The following is a 22314-nucleotide window of genomic DNA, read 5'->3' on the forward strand; positions in this document are numbered from 1 at the left end:
AAGATAAAATCAGTAGTACTTCATTTTGATACAAATACCACTAGAATTGGTGTCTGATTAGATGTAGTATGTAGATAGGAAGGAATGTAAGGTGGATCCTAGATTTTCAGGTTGGGCACTATTATTGAAAAAGAATACATAAGCAACAATATGTTTGGTGTTGAGGTGGAAGACTTAGTGTTGAGTAGGGAGAGCTGACAAATTCCTATCTTGGCATTCATATGTGGGGTGATTAGGTGGAGATGTCTTTAAGTACCTTGCTCTGACTGGAGTTCAAGGTGGTTTCTGAGTTAGGAACAGATAGGCCTGTAGGCAGTAATTGATTTTTACTTACTCATCTGCTAAGGGAGAAAGGAATGAAGAGAGTAGAAAAGGGAGTCATACGTGATAGTCATAGCATGTCCCAGAAAACAAACTAGATCTCCATTTTCATTCCCAATCTGGCCCCTTTACGTTGCTCTCCTTTCTTTGGATTTTCAGCTTCCAGTACACAACGGGAATAAAAGTACCCCTCTATGTTGTAGGAAATGGTGAAATTTAAGTGAGATCATGCAGGCCCTATCTATTAAGGAAATATCTTCTTAACTTCTGAGATTGTGTGTGTACACACGGAGGGAACCTGGGTGGGGAGAGCCTTTGCTAATTACCCAAACACTGTCTTAAGCACTTTCACTTAACTCTTTAGTCCTCACATTCCAACAGAGTGGGTGTTATTGTGAAAGAAAGCACCGTGGTTAAACACTCAGAGGAGTCAGACTGCTAGGTTTCAGATCTTCCCATTTTACAACAGATAGTAAGTAGATTGGTAACTGGTATACAGCCAGGCTGTAAGTACCAAAGTTTCGATTAAAGCTCCGGCTGATTCTGAATACCTGGATTTACTCTGAGACAGCCCCTTGCGGTGTCCAAAATATTTTAGCCGCAGGACAGGGGTTTTGGAATTGCTTCCTCCCATCATTATTCTAGACTTTCCATGATTGATTTTGGTCCCTCCCTGCTGGTAGTGACTGATCTTTGTAAAAGACAAATCTACTTATATGCATTCCCTTGTTAGAATGTATCGATTTTCTTTTTCTTTTTTTTTAAGGATTTATTTATTTATGGATACAAGAACTGAGGTACAGGCCAGAGGTGTGGGGAGTGAGAGGATTCACCAGAGACAGAGTGGGGAACAGAACAGGCAGAATGACTGAAATACACTGCTGAGGGGAGCAGCGGGCGAGTCAGGAGAGGCCTGCTGCGCCATGAGGGTAGCTCCCTGGCCAGCCGGGGGATCGAACTCGTGCTGCGGATAGCTTCATAGGTTGCATCTCAACCCCTTGTGCCACCAGGGAGGCCCAGAATGTATCAATTTTCTAAGCGTAGCATTCAGTTTTCAGTGATCAACTTTATTTTCAAAGGCTGCTTAATTCTTACTTCTTTGCGTATGTGCATCACGCAAAGTAACTCCTGAGCGCGCAGTCCGCACTGGGCCTAGCACTTACTATGCACTCAATAAATGCTTGCTCGAAGCATGAATGAACTAAAGAACCACGGAACAGAGACGCAGAGGGGGGTCGGCCTGGGAGTTCCAAAGTTCGGGAGGGGACACGGGGGCGGGCAGAGGCGGTCACATGACGAGGCGGGGCAAATCCCATGTGCTCCGCGGCGCCCGGCGCGGCTCCGCCCTCTGCGCCGGTCACGTGGGGGCGCTGGCTGCGCCTGCGGAGAAGCGGTGGCCGCCGAGCGGGATCTGTGCGGGGAGCCGGAAATGGTTGTGGACTACGTCTGTGCGGCTGCGTGGGGCTCGGCCGCGCGGACTGAAGGAGACTGAAGGTAAAGCCGCCATGTCCGGGCCCGACCCGGCCCCCCCACCCCCTCCCCCGCATCCGCCGCCATCCGGGCCGGGACCGGCCACCCTGCGCCGCCGCCCCGGCGCCCCGGCCCCACTGCCCAAGCCCGGGCCCGGGCCCTCTGGGGCCCGATCCCCGGCCCACGTGTGCCCGGCCTGGCCCGGCCCGGCCGCCGGGTGGGGGTGGGGGAGCGCGGGGTGGGGAGAGGAGGTCCCCGCGGGCTCGGAGGGCGCCGGGTTCGCCGGCTGCGAAGTGCCACCTTGGCCCGGCCCGAGGAGGCCCCGCGGGCTCCGGCACCGTGGCCCCGACCCGCCGCCCCCTCCCCCCGTTGCGGCCCGGCCGCCGGGAAGTGACACGTTGTTCTTTGGCACTGGCCGGCGCTGCGCAGGGAGGGCGCAGGGGAGGGAGCGGCGGCGGCGGGCAGGGAGGAGCCCCCGGCCCCGCCCGCCCGCCGGGCAGACCCTCTAGCTTGAAGCCGGCTCCTTTGCGGCCTCCGCCCGCCTGGCCTTTTGCTGCCCGACTCCCGCCCTTCCTGGCCTCCTCTCTTGGGCGGCGGCGGGCCTCGCGTCTGGCCCCGCGCGGTGCCTCCGCAGCCACTCGCGGCAGGCGTGTCTCGTGTGCCCCTAGGCCAGGCCCCGAACCCGGTGTCCCCGGGTGGGGGGTGGGGACACCACGGCCGGAGCTGCTAGCTCCGTTTGTGATCCGGGAGCCTGGTGCCAGCGAGACCTGGAATTTCCGGTCTGGTTGGTCTTGGGCCCCGCGGAGCCAGGTTGATACCCCTCACCTCCCAACCCCAGGCCCTCGGATGCCCAGAACCTGTAGGCCGCACCGTGGACTTATTCTTAATCGAGGGGGTGAGTGAAGGGACTGTTCTCAGCAGGTCAGGGGGGTGGCTGGAGGTGATGCGGGTTTGACAATGTGCTGGGGACAGAAGCTGCATCCTTGCTCCTTTACCCGCTTAGGCCTCTGGGGCTCTAGGTGTGGGACCCAACCCTTGCTTCGTCCCCTCCCCCAATCCTGTTGCCTTAAGCTTGGATCCCTTCCCCTTTCCGAGCTCCACTCTTTCCCAACAGGTGCTGGGGGGACCCTGATGTGGCACCAAATGAAATGAACAAAGCTCCACAGCCCACAGGCCCCCCACCCGCCCCATCCCCTGGACTCCCACAGGTAATTAGGGAGGAATTAGCAGAGACTGGGGTGGGGGCGGGGGAGACCAGGCAGCCAGTCAGGAACAGGTTCCAACCTCTGGATTTTCCCACCCCCATCTGTGTCAGGGCAAAGTGCAGCTTCCTGCTGCCAAATTGAATCAGGGCCCCTAGGCTGTTCCCAGGGACTGTTATGGGGAGGGGGTATGCCAACTGCTGAGGCTTTGGCCACAGACCTGCTCCCCCTGCTTCATCAGCTTGGGTTTCTGCCCCACCCGGGTTTCCCCTCTTGCTGAACTCTGGTCTCCCCCCCTTCAGCCAGCGTTTCCCCCGGGGCAGACAGCGCCGGTGGTGTTCAATACGCCACAAGCGACCCAAATGAACACGCCTTCTCAGCCCCGCCAGGTGAGGGGCTGTGGGGAGGGGTGTAGGGGGCCTGGGTGGGAGCCATGGAAAGCTTAGGCCAGTTTGGGCCTAGAATGGAAACTGTCGCCCTGTACCTGGCCCCAATTTCCTGACAGTTGCTCTGTGTTCTTTCATGCTACTCCCTGCACTTTGCGCTGTTGATTACCTACTTATGGTGGCTAGCCCCTTGGGGGAGTTTGTAGCTGGTGGGGGGGCATTACTAGGGGGTCTTAGTGCTTTGGGAATTGGAGTCACCGCCTTTGGGCCCTGCTGTCAATTCCTGCTTTCCTGTTTCCTCCTTTCACTGGGAAGTTGCCATTGCTCCATTCTCCTTCCCTTCTTTTTCTTTTGACTATGGCAAGACAGACGCCTGCTGCTTCTTGCCTTTCTCTGTTCCCTGCATCCTTCTCACTAGATGGGAAACTTCTTGTCCTACTTCCTTCATTCTCTTCCCCACTTCCCGTCCTCCCCTGCTCCCCATCACCTTGGGGATAATTCTCTTCTTTCCTGTCCCATGTGCTCTCAGGGAGGATTCAGGTCTCTGCAGGTAATACTCCTTTACTAATCCTGGACCCTCTGTTGGTCTCACCCTTACTATCCTTGACCCTAGTCAGGGCCTAGGCACAGAGACCAGGGGTCCTCAGGGTGGGGACTTGTTTGCTGTCTAGGCCCTTGTTCTGAGACTGGCTGATGCATGTTAGGGGCTAAATCTTACAGAGCCATGTATCTGGGAACTGGGAGATTGTTGCATGTTAGTGGTTAGCTCCTTGGAACCTTAGGGTGGAGCAGTGCATGTTGGGGAGTGCGTTGCCTGAAAGGACCTTACTTAGGCATGATGTATCTGGGTGTTAGAAACCTCTGCAAAGGGGTAACTTGGTGGAGGTGACATGAGTATGCATGGCAGTGAAAGGTTAAACATATGCAGAGTGCGAAGTATATACCTGAGTTTAGAGGGCACGTGTGAGTACAAGATGCCATTTAACCATCTGTTGGGCAAGTGGGTCTTAAAAAGGCTGGTCCCTGTGCGCCAAAGTCCCAAGTACTCTTCTCAAGACTAGTGGCATTGTGGAGTGTCCTCTCCCATTCTGCTGTCTACTTCTTCCCCTTCCCAATGCCAAATTGCCTTCCTCCCTCCTGACAGCACTTCTACCCTAGCCGTGCCCAGCCCCCGAGCAGTGCAGCCTCCCGAGTGCAGAGTGCAGCCCCCGCCCGCCCTGGCCCAGCTGCCCATGTCTACCCTGCTGGATCCCAAGTAATGATGATCCCTTCCCAGATCTCCTACCCAGCCTCCCAGGGGGCCTACTACATCCCTGGACAGGTGAGGCTGGATACTTGGGGGCTGAAAGCCACAGAACCTATTGTACCCCAAACCTCACCTCCCCCACCCTGACCCTCCAGTCCCATCTCTTTTCCAGAGGTGGAACTTCTGGTCATTGCCCAGAGTTGGCTTGTCCTGTCTTGCCTTACATTCTCTTTGCAGTCTGATAAGGTACTCACAGTTCCCTCAATTCCTTTTCTCCCCTTCTCCTCCCTCCCCCTCCCCCCCCTCAACCAGGGGCGTTCCACATATGTTGTCCCGACACAGCAGTATCCTGTGCAACCAGGAGCCCCAAGTTTCTATCCGGGTGCAAGCCCTACAGAGTTTGGAACCTACGGTAAGCAGGGGAGGGAGTCAGGTGAGAAAGAGTTCCAGGGAGCATCTAAATTTATCAACTAATTCCTAAAACGTTTTCCAGTCTTGTCTCTTGGTCCAAAAAGTGATAGGGTTAGATGGTATGGGAATTGGTTGGTGCCTAATATGTATTTGGGGTGGGGTGGGGTGGGGGCAGGGAGAGGAGACTATTTTGTCCTGTTGGTGAGAGTTGAAGTCCTCCCGGTACCAAGTAATAGAGGATCAGGCTCCAGTTCAAGGTCCTGTTAGTAAACATTCCCTGCGACGGTCATTCCATGGTCGGGGGGAGCCCATGTAACATAGGTTTGGAAGTCTCTGTAGCTGTTTCTCATTTATATTCTAGGAAAGCATTAGTCTGTTCTTTATGGCAGTGGTTTCCAAAATTTTTTGATCATCAGGAAGAATTTTGAGTATGTACCTCTAATACACGTATGTTTTTGTTTGTTTCTACATCTGCATAATGTAGACAAATAACACACCTAAGTGGCTAGTCAAAAACAAGTGAAGATTATGGATGAGATTAAATAATGCATCCCATTTTGGAGACCATTGCTTTAAGGAATGCATTTTTCTTCATTCTGGGTCCAGCGTGTAGTGTCACTTTTTGTTTCCTTGCCCCCTTAGCAGAGGGCTGGAGATAGGACCTGGACTCAGGTTGAGTGGAACAGGGTTGGTAAATCTCTCTTTCTCCTTCCTAGCCAGAGACCTGATTCTGTTTCAGGTTAAGTAGTTGCTGCTTCCTCAGCGTCTGTATGGGTTGCTGGGAGAAGAGTGTGCATATAATGCCTTAGTTATGGGGTAGAAGAAATATGGGCATGAGGCCTGTAGCTTGTGTGTGGTGGGGAAGGAGTGCCTGTCTGCAAGGGGTGTGTGTGTGTCAGTGTGAGGAATTCTTGTAAATGCAATTCAGACTGGTTCCCCAGCTTTGACAGACACCTAATTCCCTTGGGGAGGAGGGTGGGGCAGGGCAAGGGACCGGCTGAGGGTGATGAGAGGTTCTGGAGTGGGAGGTGTTTGAGTAGGCATTTGTATATGGCTGGGCCCTGACGCTGCCACCATTCTTCCTTTCTGTGTGTCCCCTCACTCCTACCCCAAGCTGGCGCCTACTACCCAGCCCAGGGTGTGCAGCAGTTTCCCACTGGTGTGGCCCCCGCTCCCGTTTTGATGAACCAGCCACCCCAGATTGCTCCCAGGAGGGAGCGGAAGACGGTGAGTAGCAGCAAGGGACTGGGGCATCTGGGAAAGGGGAGAATCAAGGTCAGGCGCATTGTGGGTCAGGGAGCAGGAAGTTGAGGAAGCAGCTCTTCGGCTGACAGTGGGCAAAGAATGGAGATCTGTGAAGTACTCAGGTTCTTCGTGAGGTGCTGTGATTTCAGTGTAGAAGAAGCTCATTAGAAGACTGAAGTGGCTAGTGGGGAAATTCCCAAGAAATGTGGGCTCTGGGGGTCCATAAGATTCAAATTTGGTTTTCAGTTTCTGGTGGCTTGTCTTGGAAATGGTTTGTTTTCTGTGGCCCCACCCCCTCACCCCTCAGTCCTGGAAGCTCTTGAGGCCTCCGCCTCTGCTCAGTCCTCAAGCCCTGGGCGTGGTGCCCAGAATAGGGTGCCAGGGCTGGGGAAGCCGCTGAGTCACCCTGGCTCCACCCACTGGATCTGGGCCCTGCCCCCAGAGATCAGGCAGACTAGCCACAAGTGAGCCGGATGGGCGCTAGATAGGGGTCCTGGGCGCCAGGGTGTGCAGCCACTGACATGGGGACTACTGGCAGGGCAGGGATGAGGGAGGGAGGGGCATTGTGATGTACAAGCCTGCTCTGTGAGGTCAAGGGTCTCTTAGGGGTGGCGGCTAGGGCAGGGACTAAAGAGCAGCTGGATGGGTTGACAGTAGAACTCATGGGGTTTCTGGCACCCACCCCACCTGCTTCCCAGTGGGGGTGGGGGGGTTGGCCTGGAGTCTTAAGAGTGGGGCAGGGTGGAGAGGCGGGCTCCTGCTTCCCACTCATCCTGTAGCTTTCTTTCCCCAGATCCGAATTCGAGATCCAAACCAAGGAGGGAAGGATATCACGGAGGAGATCATGTCTGGGGCCCGTACCGCCTCTACACCCACCCCTCCCCAGGTAATGTTTGCATTTTTACGTGATGTCCTTCCTGGCTGGGATGACTGATCTGCCCTGGACTCCCAAGTCCCTTGTTCTTTCCTTTCAATAAGGGATTTATTTCTCTGCTTCCCTGGATTTCTAGGCAGTGCTTAAGTATAGAAACGGCTTTAAGTAAAGAAGGGTTGTGGGACTCTTCAGGGCAAACTTGGTAATCCTTTGTGTCCTGCAGACGGGAGGTGGTCTGGAGCCTCAAGCTAATGGGGAGACACCCCAGGTTGCTGTCGTTGTCCGGCCAGGTAAGTAGGCAGGTGGGGCAGTGCTTTAATGGGGAACAGGAATGTGACACTTTAAAATGCTGAGGCAGTGGCTTGAACTGGGTGCCAGAGAAAAATGACTTAGGTTTCCGATAATGGTATTTTGAGGGTGGATTGGATTTTGGGGTGAGAAGGGGGAAAGCTTAGGTTAGGAAAGATTATGTTTGGGGGTGCTAAGATGGGAATATATCTACCATGGTTGAGAGGAGGAAGAGCAGCAGCAGTGAAGACTTGCCTTTAATTACTCATTCTTCCTGTGTTGCAGATGACCGATCGCAGGGAGCAATCATTGGGGGCCGTCCAGGGCTGCCTGACCCAGAGCATAGCCCTTCAGAATCCCAGCCTTCATCGCCTTCTCCAACCCCATCACCACCCCCAATCTTGGAACCGGGATCTGAGCCGAATCTCACAATCCTCTCTGGGGACACTATGACAACGGGAATGATACCTGTAGAAGAATCAGCCCCCATGCCCCGTGAAACTGGGGAGCCATACTGTCTCTCTCCAGAACCCACTCCCCTCGCTGAACCCATACTGGAAGTAGAAGTGACACTTACCAAACCAATGCCAGATTCTGAGTTCTCTTCTAGTTCTCTCCAGGTTCCCACTCCTCTGGCACCTCAGAAGGTGGAAATTCTTCCTGAGCCTAATGGCACAGTCCCATCTGAGGATCTGGAACCAGAGGTGGAGTCGAGCCCAGAACTTGCCCCTCTCCCTCCCCCAGCTTGTCTCTCTGAATCCCCGGTGCCCATTGCTCCAACTGCCCAACCCGAGGAACTGCTCAACGGAGCCCCCTCGCCACCAGCTGTGGACTTAAGCCCAGTCAGTGAGCCAAAGGAGCAGGCCAAGGAAGATACGGCATCAGTGGCTCCTGCCACTGTCCTCTCTGCCACTCCAACTGTGGCTCCTCCAGCTACTTCCCCTACTCCAGAGGAGGAAATAGAGGAAGAGGAAGAAGGAGGAGGAGACTCAGGAGAGACTGAGGGTGAGAAGGAAGGAGAGGAACTGCTCTCCCCAGAGAGCACCCCTGTCCCAGCCCACCAGTCCCAAAATTTGGAGGCCGCAGCAGCCACCCAAGGTAAGGCAAGGCTGGATGGTGGAGGTGGGGCAGACTGGAGGGTATGGTTCGCTCTCCATGGATCTCCCATTTATGCCATTGGGTCTAGGTCAGAGAAGCCCCGTGATAGAAGCTGTGCACTAGGTTGAGGAATTTTTAAGTCGAGAGAGAGTGATACGAAGAGAATGTACTGCAGAGGCTGCTGCTTGTATTTTCCTAGGGGTAGGGGTACTCCTTAACTTATTCCCACTCCTTTTATTTCCCCGCTAAATAGTGGCAGTATCTGTGCCAAAGAGGAGACGGAAAATTAAGGAGCTCAACAAGAAGGAGACTGTTGGAGATCTTCTAGATGCCTTCAAGGAGGTAAGGGAGCAGATAGTAATGAGAGAGAGGGCAGACTTTGCGTATGAAGCAGTGGTCATATTGCAACCAAAACGGAACATCCTCTGGTTCCAGGTGACCCCCGGAATACCAGAGGTGGAAAATCAGCCGCCTCCTGTAGGCCCAGAGCCTGAAGGCAGCAGTGTGCTTCCAAGGCCTGAGGAGGCAGATGAGACCTGGGACTCAAAGGAAGACAAAATTCACAATGCCGAGAACATCCAGCCCGGGGAACAGAAGTATGAATATAAGTCAGGTATGCTGAAGGGACACTCAAAAAGAGTATATTATTGTCAGGATGCCAGAAGACAGCAGTATGAGTAGTTCACCCTGTCTTCCTTACAGATCAGTGGAAACCTCTAAACCTTGAGGAGAAAAAGCGCTATGACCGTGAATTCCTGCTTGGCTTTCAGTTCATTTTTGCCAGTATGCAGAAGCCAGAGGGATTGCCCCACATCACTGATGTGGTGTTGGATAAGGTTGGTAGGCTATAGTGGGAGGAGGGCACCTGGCTGGGGAGGAGTCTGAGGATAGTGATCAGTAGGCCTGTTTCTGATGCCTTCCTTATCCTCTTTGCAGGCCAATAAAACACCACTGCGACCACTGGATCCTACTAGGCTTTCAGGCATAAATTGTGGCCCAGACTTCACTCCATCCTTTGCCAACCTTGGCCGACCAGCCCTTGGCAGCCGTGGGCCCCCAAGGGGTGGGCCAGGTGGGGAGCTGCCCCGAGGGCCGGTGAGTGGGCAGATGGATAAGGGGGCATGATGGTGATGCCTTGGTCTCTCGTTGGGGGAGGGGAGAAGTCTGCCCTGGAGATGTGCGGTAGTGGTATGACAAGTTGTGCTCACTAGTCCTGTGTCCTCTTTGTCCTCACCGCTTGCTTAGCAGGCTGGTTTGGGAACCCGACGCTCTCAGCCCGGCCTCCGAAAGGAACCACGCAAGATCATTGCCACAGTGTTAATGACTGAAGATATAAAACTGAACAAAGCAGAGAAGGCCTGGAAACCCAGCAGCAAGCGGACGGCAGCTGATAAGGACAGAGGGGAAGAGGATGCTGATGGCAGCAAAACCCAGGTATTGGCAAGTTCTGCTTTTGGTCTCCATCCTTTTCTCCAAGGCCAACTTTGTGTTCTTTGCTTCTGCCCACCCTTATTGGCATCTACTTAAGTCCCCATTGCCTGCCCTCTTCTGTTCCTGTTCCTCCCACTGGCCTCTTCTGAGAACTTTATTGGATCCTGTCTTCTCTGTCCCCGCTTCCCTCTAGGACCTGTTCCGCAGGGTGCGCTCCATCCTGAATAAGCTGACACCCCAGATGTTCCAGCAGCTGATGAAGCAGGTGACACAGCTGGCCATTGACACTGAGGAACGCCTCAAAGGGGTCATTGACCTCATCTTCGAGAAGGCCATTTCAGAGCCCAATTTCTCTGTGGCCTATGCCAACATGTGCCGTTGCCTCATGGCGGTTAGTTTGCACTGTTTTTTAAAAGTTGGGGGTCTAGCTTCTCACTATTCCTGAGACTCCTTAAGTCCAGCGTCTTGGTTCTCCTCCAGCCTGGTCTGTTGATGGTAGCTGGAGGGGGGAGGCAGAGCTGGGGTGGGTGTTATTCCTGGGTCAGATAGTTAAAGTTGCATGGAGGGTCTGCCCTGCCCTGAACTGGTCTGAGTATGATATTTTTCTCTGACGCACAGCTGAAGGTGCCCACTACAGAAAAGCCAACAGTGACTGTGAACTTCCGAAAACTGTTGTTGAATCGATGTCAGAAGGAGTTTGAAAAAGACAAAGATGATGATGAGGTTTTTGAGAAGAAGCAAAAAGAGATGGATGAAGCTGCCACGGTGAGAGAAAACCCACCAAACCCACTGCCCACTCAGATGCTGCTCAGCTGTAGAATTTGGGATCATAGAGGGTTGGAATAGACTTAGGGGTGTTCGGCCATTTCCTCTGCCTTAGGACAGGTATGTGTACTGCTAAGCGTAGAAGCCCAGAGAGCAGAGGAAGGAATTCAGCTGAATGCTGGGCATCTCTTTGACGTGATCTCTGTTCTGTGGCGGCAGGCAGAGGAGCGGGGGCGCCTGAAGGAGGAGCTCGAGGAGGCTCGGGACATAGCCCGGCGGCGCTCTTTGGGGAACATCAAGTTTATCGGGGAGCTGTTCAAGCTGAAGATGTTGACCGAGGCCATAATGCACGACTGCGTGGTTAAGCTACTTAAGAACCATGATGAAGAGTCCCTTGAATGCCTTTGCCGTCTGCTCACCACCATTGGCAAAGACCTGGACTTCGAGAAAGCCAAGGTAGGGCCCTGGGCTGGGGGCGGGAGCTGGCTGAGGTGTGTGGAGTTGCTGTTTGCCTACAAACAACTTGCCGGACTGTGGGGTGTTGTGCCTGGACCATTGAGCCACAATGTGGAGCTGGGGGCCTGAGGAGGGGCAGAGACATACAGCTGGAGGTAAAGTATTGGAAATTACTGATTTGAAGCCTTTGCTTCTTTGTAGCCCCGAATGGATCAATATTTCCAGCAGATGGAGAAAATCATTAAGGAAAAGAAGACTTCATCCCGAATTCGCTTTATGCTGCAAGATGTGCTAGATCTGCGACGGGTATGTGTTGCCTTCTTCCTGCTTCTAGTCTGCTGTCTCTGATCCCCAACCCCCTGCTTCCTGACACTGCCTGTCTGGCCGACACAAGTGCCTTACGACTGGCCTCCTGTCCTCACAGAGTAATTGGGTTCCACGCCGAGGTGACCAGGGTCCCAAGACCATTGACCAGATCCACAAGGAGGCTGAGATGGAAGAGCATCGAGAACACATTAAAGTGCAGCAACTCATGGCCAAGGGCAGCGACAAGCGTCGGGGTGGCCTTCCAGGCCCACCCATCAGTGAGTTTGAGGCTGAGATTAAGAAGGGGCCGGTGTGAGGGATTGTGCTTTTCCACTGATGACCTCTTTGTTAGTGCCACGTGTCTGGGCCACTGAGACCTGGTGATGGAACTGAGGATCTGAGGAAGGAAGACTCGGGGCTGCCCAGAGGGATAGGGCTGTGGAAACTTACTCACAATTCCAATGTGTTCTCCTTTTGTCCCAGACCGTGGCCTTCCACTTGTGGATGATGGTGGTTGGAACACAGTTCCCATCAGCAAGGGCAGCCGTCCTATTGACACCTCACGACTCACCAAGATCACAAAGGTAAGGGTATGTGTATTGGTGGGGGTGATGGTAGTGATGGGAAGGTGAAGGGGGCTCAAACAGCATAGATTTGAGTCATAGTTCCCTCACTTGTTGGGGTTGACAGCTGAATTTTCTGGTAGACTAACTGGTTAGATTGCTAGACATGGGACTTCTAACTCTGGGGGGAAGGGAGGGGGTATATTCAGATTGGTTTGGGCCAGTGGTCAGCAAACTTACATGCTCACCAGATCGGACCCATTTTCACGAGCTAAGAATGTTTATTAACGTTTTTAATAATTGATGAAAATCAAAGAGTGAATGATATGAAGTTAAACTTTAGTGTCCATGATATTTAACTGCAGCCATTCTCTTTAAGTGTACTGTCTGACTGCTTTTGTGTTACAGTGACTGAGCTGAGTAGTTGAAATAGAAATGGTGGCCTGCAAGCTTAAGATACTGTCTGATCCTTTACAGGAAAAGTTTGCTCAGTCTCTGGTCTGGGTCATTTGTTACTGTGTAGCTGTGTGTGATGGTGCTGACTGGGGGCTTTGGCCAATAAGACCCCTCCCTGCCTCTTCCTTTCCTCCCTCAGCCTGGATCCATTGATTCAAACAACCAGCTCTTTGCACCTGGAGGGCGAATGAGCTGGGGCAAGGGCAGCAGTGGAGGCTCAGCAGCCAAGCCCTCAGACGCAGGTATGGAGGTCTCTGTAAACAGTGGATGGTTATTAATCAGTGCTCTTGAGGGCAGAGCCTTTCTTGTCTACGTGTAAGTTTTCAGTAAAGAGTGGTTAGGTATATGAGAGGTGTGGGTTAGATGTGTCAGCTTATAGGACATGTGTACTTCATTCAGATTAGGGAATTAACTAGGTTAATGCTGGAACTAGGAGCAAGTGTCCTGAACTGGCAAGTAGATGATAGGATATAAGAAAGTAAGAAGAATAATTTGCTTTTTATTTTGTCAGCATCTGAAGCTGCTCGCCCAGCTACTAGTACCGTGAATCGCTTCTCAGCCCTCCAGCAAACAGTACCTACAGAAAGCACAGATAACAGACGTGTGGTACAGAGGTGAGTTTTCCTGGGTGTCTTTGTTCTTTATCCTGAGGGTACTGTGATTGAGTTTCCACTGTTGGACTCCTCATACCTGTAATGCCCAGGGCCCTTGACTGAGATTGGGGCATATTCCTGATGCCAGAAACCAGACCTGACAGTTGGTCAGTGTGTTGGATAGTTCCACCAGAGCAACCTGGGGCACCATAGGTGAGTGACAGTATACCTGTCTCTTGCAGGAGTAGCTTGAGCCGGGAACGAGGTGAAAAGGCTGGGGACCGGGGAGACCGCCTAGACCGGAGTGAAAGGGGAGGTGACCGTGGGGACCGACTTGATCGTGCACGGACACCTGCCACCAAGCGGAGCTTTAGCAAGGAAGTAGAAGAGCGGAGTAGAGAGCGGCCCTCCCAGCCTGAGGGGCTGCGGAAGGCAGCAAGCCTCACGGAGGATCGGGACCGTGGGCGGGATGCTGGTGAGGGACAGGGAAAGGAAGGGTGTGGGGTGGTTTGGGGCTCACCAGATTCTAGACAGTCTTAAGAGCTCCAGATCGTGTTTGCTGGGAAGACGTGGGCTGAAGAGACTTCTATTTTTTTCTCCCCTCAGTGAAACGAGAAGCTACCTTGCCCCCAGTGAGCCCCACAAAGGCCACACTGTCTGAGGAGGAAATGGAGAAGAAATCCAAGGCTATCATTGAGGAATATCTCCATCTCAATGACATGAAAGTAAGTAGGGGTTGAGGGGCTTGCCTGAGTGATGGCAGAGTGGGCAGGGAGATACCCATGCTGATAGGTTGGTTGGGTCTGTGCAGGTGACAGCTCTCCCTCTTTTACTGTGCGCCCCCTGCAGGAGGCAGTGCAGTGTGTGCAGGAGTTGGCCTCACCCTCCTTGCTCTTCATCTTTGTGCGGCATGGTATCGGTTCCACCCTGGAGCGCACCGCCACTGCTCGTGAGCACATGGGACGACTGCTGCACCAATTGCTCTGTGCTGGGCACCTCTCTCTTGCCCAGTACTACCGAGGGTATGACTGGGCTTCTGTGAACCTTCCCCTTTCATGTACCCACAAATTTCTTTTGTGGTATCCACGGAGTATATAGGCTTCTCAGCCGTGCTGGTCACTAACTTTTGGCAAAAATGGGGATGAACCATCTAAGGACAAGAAGTTGGCCTTATATTGGGATTAATTGCCCCATGTTTAAGAAATGTTCTTAAGAAGGAACCACAGCTGATCCTTTAGCTGTGCTATTTTGCCCCAGAAGGAGTGGAGGGCCTGGCTGGTTTTTCCCAGTATGTCCTGACTTTGAGTTCTCTTTGCAAGGCTGTATGATATCCTGGAAATCGTTGAAGAAATGGAAATTGACATACCCCACGTGTGGCTCTACCTAGCAGAACTAATAACACCCATTCTGCAGGAGGGTGGGGTGCCCATGGGGGAACTGTTCAGGTAAGACTCCTTTGGTGAAAATCGGGGGAGGTAAAGACAGGGTGAAGGCAGGGAGGAAGAGAAAGAGGTATGTATGGCTGGTTAGATGCTTGGATTTGGGAGGGGATGGAGTGGTGTTCTGAGGGGCTGTAGAGGCTATCAACTGAATTTCTTCTCCCCTATTCTTTTAGAGAGATTACAAAACCTTTGAAACCCCTGGGCAAAGCTGCTTCCCTGTTGCTAGAGATCTTGGGACTCCTATGCAAAAGCTTGGTGAGTGAGCGTTTCAGGGGTAATGTGTTCAGGACTGCTCTTCATACCATGTGGTTGTGGCTGCTTGTGGTGAACTCTGAAACCTTATGGTCTCTGGAGGCATGGGGTGATGGTATTACTTTGCTGGTATGGGGGAGAGGAAATGTTGAGGCTGTCCTGGCAGTATCCCTCAGACCATGAAGAGAACTCTAGGAAAATGGGAATCTTAAGATTCTAGACCTGTACTTGATTGATTGATCCACTCACTTTTTAAAAAAATATATAACTTTCTGGTTATTTATTTATTTGTATGTGTGTAGAAGAATTGGGGTGTAGGCCAGAGGTACAGGGGATGAGATGATTCATCAGGGACAGAGTAGGGAGCAGAACAGGCAGATATACTGAAATATACTGCTAAGGGGAGCATTGCATAAGATAGGAGACGTCTGCTGCGCCATATGTGGGATCGAATTCAGGCCATAGTGGTGATAGCACTGAGACTTAGCCCCTAGGCCACCAGGAAGGCCCTGATCCATTCATTCTTTCACCTATCAGTGTTTAAACATCCCATGCTAGCTACTGGGAATATAGTGGTAAATGAAACAGTTAGGAAGCAAGTAGAAAGAGGAAAAAAGTGAGATAACAGCAAAATAAAAACAAAAATCGAAAGTATGAAAGTAGATGAAATGTAGTCCCATAAGTATCTTGAGGTTGCAAATATGTCTAATGGTAATGTTTATGACAGAAAGCTTTCCTGGAAGGACACTATACCTGTTTTCGTAAAAATGGAACGTTCCAGGAAGGGCACTAAAGCTCTTTTTGTAAAAGTTGAGCTGGTGATTAGCCAGGTGTAAAGGTGAAAAGATGAGGAAAGCAAACTGGGCATGGTACTCAGTGGTAGTGAGAGGTTGGTAGGTACAATTTCAAAAGAGGTCAGCTCTTTAGAACCTAGAGGATGACACTTCAAAATAAAAGGAATTGTTCTTCCAGTGTCAGGTTAAATTTTTTCAGCAGAAATGTGTGCTGGGATAATTTGTTTAAAAACAAAACATTGGGCCTCCCCGCGTGGCACAAGGGGTTAAGTGTCAGTACTGTGAAGCCATCTGAAATTACTGCAACACAAGTTCGAGCCCCAGCCAGAGTGCTAACCCACAAGGCATAGTAGACCTCTCCTGTCTCTCCTGTTGCTCCCCTCAGCAACTCAGTCTCTTCAACTTATAGATGCCAGGGTATTTCAGTCAGTCCACCTATTTTTTTTTTTTTTTTAAAGATTTATTTATTTATTTATACAAGCACTGGGTACAGTCAGAAGCGCGGGAGGGTGAGAGAATTCACCAGAGCCAGAGCGGAGAGCAGAGCAGGCAGAAGGACCGAGGTACACTGCTGAGGGGAGCAGCAGGCGGCAGGAGAGGTCTGCGCGCCATGTGGGACCCTCCTCTGGTGGCCGGGGGGAGCAGCTGGGGATCGAACTGGTGCTGCAGAGGCTGTGGGCAGCCTTGCAACCCAGCGCTCAACCACTGCGCCACCTGGGAGGCCCCAGTCCACCTATTTCTGTTTCTGGCTTTGTCTCTGGTGAATCCTCTCTCTCACACACACACCCTCCACTGCACGTCTGGCCTGTACCCCAGTTCTTGTATGCATAAATAAATAAATTTTTTTTTTTTTAAGCAAAACAAAAAACATTGAACTATGTTTGTGTTCCATCACATTTTAGATGCCGTAGCTTAGAGGATATTTTATATACTTCTAAGGAAGGAGAAATTTATGGCAATCTTTTTGAGACACAACATCAACTGTGAGACGACACCTCAGTTTGAGTGTGTTAAAATGTGACCAAATAGGCATCTTTAAAATTGGCAAACTGATTTAAAAATTTGCAAACCATTATTATAATAATAGTTGTAGTGGATTGTCATTGTGAATATCTGTTATAAAGAGTGATGTCTTCAGTGTCTCTTAAAGAAAGTGGACTCAGTTTGCTCTTTATGTGTGGATTTCTGGTTTGTGTTTAGGGTGGCGTGGGCAGTGTTTATCTTTCTGAAATTTTCTGGACTGGAGAGCCAGTTATGTATACTAGTTAGGATTTGTGCTCTCCCATAGCATTTGATATTGTTCCTAAAACAAAGGTGTTTTAGGAAGAGAAATGATAAGAGTATAAGACTAGGATTGAGATATTTGGATTTGGTTGTTTATTTTTTGTGGCCTGGTGATTTAAGAATCCTGCAAAAGCTAGTGGATGTCTTTCCTAGAGACTCTAAGATTGTTCCCTGTAGCGTTTTTTTTATTTCTCCCCCACCCCCTACCCATGCCAAATCTCATAGCACCATGGTAGATTTGAGTTTGAGTGGTTGACTGAGGTCTGGAGGGACCGCGCCTGTTAGATATCTCTATGGCATCCTGAGCCCTTAGCAGGCGCCTAGTAGGCATTCAGTAAATACTTACTGGATGACTTTTATGGAGCTCTTAGACTTTCTGTGAGAGAGAGGGTTGCTGATTTGGTCTTACGTTTTCCAGGGTCCCAAAAAAGTGGGGATGCTGTGGCGAGAGGCTGGACTTGGCTGGAAGGAATTTCTACCTGAAGGCCAGGATGTTGGTGCATTCATTGCTGATCAGGTTTGCAGCTGGGTTAGGTTAATTCTAGCATTTGGGGCTGGCCAGTCTTCTTTCTCTTTCCTTATCTCACTCATGTGGTGCCCTTAACTCTTGACTCTGGGTCTTTTTACTTGAAGAAGGTGGATTATACCCTGGGAGAGGAGTCAGAAGCCCCTGGCCAGAGGTTGCTGTCCTCTGAGGAGCTGAGCAGGCAGCTGGAGAAGCTGCTGAAGGAGGGCAGCAGTGATCAGCGGATATTGGATTGGATAGAGGTATGTTTCTCCTGCTCGTTGGGCGGGAAGGATAAAGGAGATCAAGTTCTTGATACGGGGGCAGAGGGTGGGTAAGACGGCAAGAGTGGAGACTTCTGGGCACAATTCAGAACTTTCCATTTATTTCTCCTCTATAGGCCAACTTGAGTGAGCAGCAGGTAGCATCCAACACATTCGTTCGAGTCCTCATGACAACTGTCTGCAATTCTGCAATTATCTGTAAGAGGAGCCAAGGAGATGGTGCGGGGCAAGGGTGGGCCTGACACATAAATGGAGGGAGTGATATTTGGGTCTTTGCCTTCTACTTCTGAATCAGGCTGAGGGTGTATTACTCCATTTATCCCTGTTTTTTTTCCTTTATAGTTGAGACTCCCCTTCGAGTGGATGTTTCGGTGCTGAAAGCGCGAGCGAAACTGCTACAGAAATACCTGTGTGATGAGCAGAAGGAGCTGCAGGCGCTCTATGCCCTCCAGGCCCTTGTAGTGACCTTAGAACAGCCTGCCAGTAAGAGCCAGGCTGCAGGGATGGGGCTAGGGTGGAGGAACTGCCAGATAGTAGGGGACAGTCGCACAAGGGTGTCAACCCAGAAAGGTGGGTGGTTATTGGAGAGCCAAATGCCTCCCTCCCTGTGTGCATTTCCTTGCCTACAAATGGAAGGAGTTAGATTCAGCCTTGATAACTCCCTGTTTTGTGTCTTTCCAACTTATAGATGCCGGGAGTGCAGAGGTGATCAATACTGACATTTTACAAGTATCACATTTGACCTGGCACAGGGCTGAAATGGTCTTTCTATGCTTCCTTTAATTCTCACATATTGTTTAGAGTAGCTGGTTTTACCCCCTTTTGTGAGACTGGGACTTAGGTTAACTAGCCTAAGGTATTCCATCCAGCAAATTAGGTACAGGTTAGGATACTGGGATATTAGCAGTGAATACGTCAAGCACAGTTGCCATGGTGGTGTGGAGTTAGTAACTGAGAGATGATGAGTGTTGGAAGATAGCTCCTGCAGGCTGCTCTCTGGGGGTGTACACCTAGTTTGAGGGTAATAAGTGGGAATTAACTAAATGACAAGTGAGAGAGGAGAGCACTTGAAACTGTAAAGGAAGGCCCTGGGCTATCAAGAACTCGATACAAGGTTAAAACTGTTGAAGGAAGTGCAGAGTGAGAGAGCACAGCCACCCCAGGGTATGTGAGGCAAGATGGGGCTAGAAAGTCCTGCAGGGCTGCATAAGCCATGGGTAGAGTTTTGAGCTTGAGTCTGAGGGCAGGAAAAGGTCTTTGTGGTATTTTAAGCAAGGAGTAAAAATATATTTTTAGTTTTTAGATCATCCTGGCCTTTAGAATAGTGGTTTGGAAAGGGGTGAATTTGAATGTGAGAAGATCAGTAGATCATGAGGGTGTTGGTAGTGGGCTCAGCCTTGCTGTTAGCAATGGAGAATGGGAGAGGGTAGGCAGATCGAAGATACACATTGGCCTGGAGAGGGGGTGATGAGAAATCAGAAGGTCATATATGACTTCCAGGATGTTTTTGGCAGGTGGGGTGACGCTGTGCTACCATTAGATGGGCAGTAAGGGACACTGGATCAAATTGAGTTTGGTTGCATTGAGTATTGCAGTCTCTAGGTGGCATTGATCAGAAATGTCAGGTCGATAACTAGGTATCAGAATTCATGTATGGAGGTCAGGGCTGTGGAGACTGATCTGTGAGTTGCTGGCACTAGTACCAGTTGATACGTTATTGCTCTAGGGAGAGTGATGAAGGTGCAGGACCCCCATGTAAGGGCCATAGGAAGCAGGATTCTATGAGCAAAGAGGGCTGAGTGACTCTAGGTGTGAAGAAATAGTTATTCTAGACTCTACTTGAGAGTTCCATAGGAGCAGACCCCAAAATTAAGGGCCATTTGAGTATAAAAACCCGGAGGCTACCCTAGCAGAAACAGTATTTGGAGCAGCAGAGTGGCAGAATCTGTCCTGGAAAGGACTAATATTCTGCTGAGACAGGAATAAAAGAAAACAAGTATAGACCAAAAATCTTTGAGTTCAGTTAATCTCTGTTGAAAGACAAAAATCTTTTGTTTGACTGAAACATTAGTGGTTGTAAAGGAGACCTTTTGTGTTTAGATGGGAGAAACTTGGGCTTGAAATTACAGAGCAGAATGGGTAATTGATTGTATGAAGTCCCCAGGGTGGATGTGCCTGGGATTTGGACTGTAAGTTTGGGGACAAATGACCATGTGCTGCCATTGCTGCAGGATGGCTCCATAGGCGGCAAATGTGGATTTGAAGTTGTGCGTGTCCTGAGAAACATTCTGGCTTATAGCTTCTCAGAGATGGCTCAGTCAGTCAAAAGTTTTCATCCAGCCTTGAACTCCTTCATCCTATGCTTTGTTCATTTCTTAATTCAGAAGAAATGTATTCACTGCTTTTGCTTTCTTTTGTTTTTAGGAATGTAAAGTTGGAAAGACTGAGAGTCCAGGGTGGGGAATGGGATAGGCTGTGTTCAGGGGTGATAAGACAAGTGGAAGACTCACTAGTAGTAGCCAGGGGTGGGTGAGAGAGAAGGTCAGCCAGGGGCAGAATGGAATCTTGGAATAATTATAGGTAGATGATAAGAAAAAGGATGTTCCTGGCGAAGGGTGTAGCACACATAAAAGTGTCAAGGCAGGAGAAGGTAGGTATGTTTAGGAGATGTGTGGAAAGTAAGGAATTTAGAGTTTATGAGGCTCTGTAATGGGGGTCAGTGAATATTCTGATTTACTCTTGACCTTTGTTGTGATACATCTGAAACTTGTATGACTCCCCAAATTCATCAGTACCAATTCTGCTTATAGCTTTGCTCATTAAATGTATCATGAGTGGAGAAATTTGAAGCTGCTGAGGTGAGGCCAGGTGACTTAGTCCTGCACTCAAGACTCTTACTATCATCAAATTAGCATTTTGTTAGAGACCTAGGAAAGATAGACGCAGGTGTCAGGATGGCAGGTCAGGGCCTTGTTTCGGCAGTGGAGCGGGGATGGGTGACTAGGTAACCTGCCTCTAACTATGTGCTGTCTGCTTATAGACCTGCTTCGGACATTCTTTGATGCTCTGTACGACGAGGACGTGGTGAAGGAGGATGCCTTCTATAGCTGGGAGAGTAGCAAGGACCCCGCTGAGCAGCAGGGCAAGGGTGTGGCCCTTAAATCAGTCACAGCCTTCTTCAAGTGGCTTCGTGAGGCAGAGGAGGAGGAATCTGACCACAACTGAGGGCGGGTGGGGCCGGGGACATGGAGCCCCATGGACACTCGGATGGCCCGGCCAGCTGCCCGGACTGCAGGGTGGGGCGGCAGCAGCTGTGGCAGTGGGTGCCTGTAGTGCGATGTGTCTGAGCTAATAAAGTGGCTGAAGAGGCAGGATGGCTTGGGGCTGCCTGGGGCCCCCCTCCAGGATGCTGCCAGGTGTCCCTCTCCTTCCCCTGGGGCACAGAGATATATTATATATAAAGTCTTGAAATTTGGTGTGTCTTGGGGGGGGCACCACCGCCTGCCCCTGGGGTCCTTTTTTATTTTCTGAAAATCACTCATGGGACTGCCGTCCTCGCTGCTGGGGGCATATGCCCCAGCCCCTGCACCACCCCTGCTGCTGCCTGGGCAGGGGGAAGGGGGGGGCACGGTGCCTGTAATTATTAAACATGAATTCAATTAAGCACATCGCCTCTATGCTTTATGGCTTGTTCCTGTGGAGAAGGGGTACGGATAGGCGGGCAGTCTGTTCAGAGCAGGCCCTGTGGCACCCTATAACCTGGCACCCCTCTGGCCTCTTCCCCTGTCCATGATTGTGCGTGCTGCAGAGTTAGCCTTCCTGGAGGAAGCGGGCGGAGCGGGGCGCCCTGTTGGTTAGGGGAGAAGGGAGGCAAGTGGCTGTGGAATACTTACTAGAAGGCTTCCCGACCTGGCCCTACCGCCCGACTGCCGTGGCCGGAGGAGGTGTCATCCGTCCAGCGAGGGGCTGCTCACCGGCAGGGGCCCGCCCCTGAGCAGCTGACCGGCACCCCGGGCCCGGCGGGGTCCCAGCGGTCTAGCCCCGGCCTTCGGCGTCGCTGGGCGGTAGCGCCAGGGAGGTGACGAGGCCCCGCTCCGGCTTCGGCCCCAGGTTGTCCCGATGTGCCTTGACGTCGGCTTCGCCCCGCCCGCGGCGGGTGGTGACGCCGGTGGCCACGCCCTCGCGTTGACGTCACCGGCCCGGTTCCCTCTCCGGGGAGCGGCGGCGGACGCGCGGCTCCCACCCCCTCCCCTCTCGCGGGCTCTCCCCTCCCGGGTGGCGGCCGCGGCCCTACCCTCTGCGAGACGATGGCCCGGGCCCCGAGCGCGGGCTGACGTGCCCGGCCATGGGCTGTATCGGCTCTCGGAGCCCGGCGGGTCAGGGTAAGGCGGAGGCCGGGCGCGGGCTGGGGAGGCGGGCTGCGGTGGCCCGGTGTGCGGACCGCGGGCGGCTCGGGGCCTTGAGGAAGGGGCCGGTGTCGGGAGAGGGAGGAGCCTGTGTCGGGGAGGCGGGCCAGGCTGGAGGAGGGAGAGGCGTGAGCGGGGAGGGGGCGAAGCCGACTCAGGTTCGCTTCCAGGGCCTGCCTGATTGTGGGGTTTGCAGGGTGCACTCTCGGTCTTTCCGCCTGGATTCCCACCGCTGA

General features: G+C 51.8%; 1 protein-coding gene and 1 non-coding gene across 5 annotated transcripts; both read left to right on the forward strand.

Annotated features, from left to right (window-relative positions):
• Positions 1-1701: 1701 nt before the first annotated feature.
• Positions 1702-21337, forward strand: EIF4G1 (eukaryotic translation initiation factor 4 gamma 1). 4 transcript variants are annotated; one of them, XM_037525204.2, is made up of 33 exons: positions 1702-1815; positions 2630-2686; positions 2906-2999; positions 3296-3382; positions 4524-4700; positions 4938-5037; positions 6151-6263; positions 7075-7167; positions 7379-7445; positions 7729-8541; positions 8795-8883; positions 8977-9154; positions 9244-9377; positions 9478-9636; positions 9787-9975; positions 10166-10363; positions 10591-10737; positions 10957-11193; positions 11395-11499; positions 11618-11777; positions 11983-12083; positions 12658-12760; positions 13030-13132; positions 13354-13586; positions 13718-13836; positions 13961-14133; positions 14431-14556; positions 14727-14808; positions 17302-17400; positions 17517-17651; positions 17789-17870; positions 18015-18155; positions 20713-21337. In XM_037525204.2, exons 3-33 carry the CDS (start codon positions 2940-2942, stop codon positions 20895-20897), a joined length of 4788 nt encoding a protein of 1595 aa, XP_037381101.1. In that variant the 5' UTR covers positions 1702-1815; positions 2630-2686; positions 2906-2939; the 3' UTR covers positions 20898-21337. The 4 variants fall into 4 exon arrangements, with proteins under 4 accessions (XP_037381101.1, XP_037381103.1, XP_037381105.1 ...); XM_037525206.2 differs by having other exon boundaries at positions 9790-9975; XM_037525208.2 differs by lacking the exon at positions 3296-3382 and having other exon boundaries at positions 1703-1815.
• Positions 11828-11904, forward strand: LOC119258359 (small nucleolar RNA SNORD66). Its single transcript, XR_005128222.1, has one exon. It is a non-coding gene; the product is annotated as a small nucleolar RNA SNORD66 (small nucleolar RNA).
• Positions 21338-22314: the final 977 nt, after the last annotated feature.

Source organism: Talpa occidentalis, unplaced genomic scaffold, assembly GCF_014898055.3.
Source record: "Talpa occidentalis isolate TD23 unplaced genomic scaffold, MPIMG_talOcc4v2.1 talOcc4.4, whole genome shotgun sequence".
NCBI classification, from domain to species: domain Eukaryota; kingdom Metazoa; phylum Chordata; class Mammalia; order Eulipotyphla; family Talpidae; genus Talpa; species Talpa occidentalis.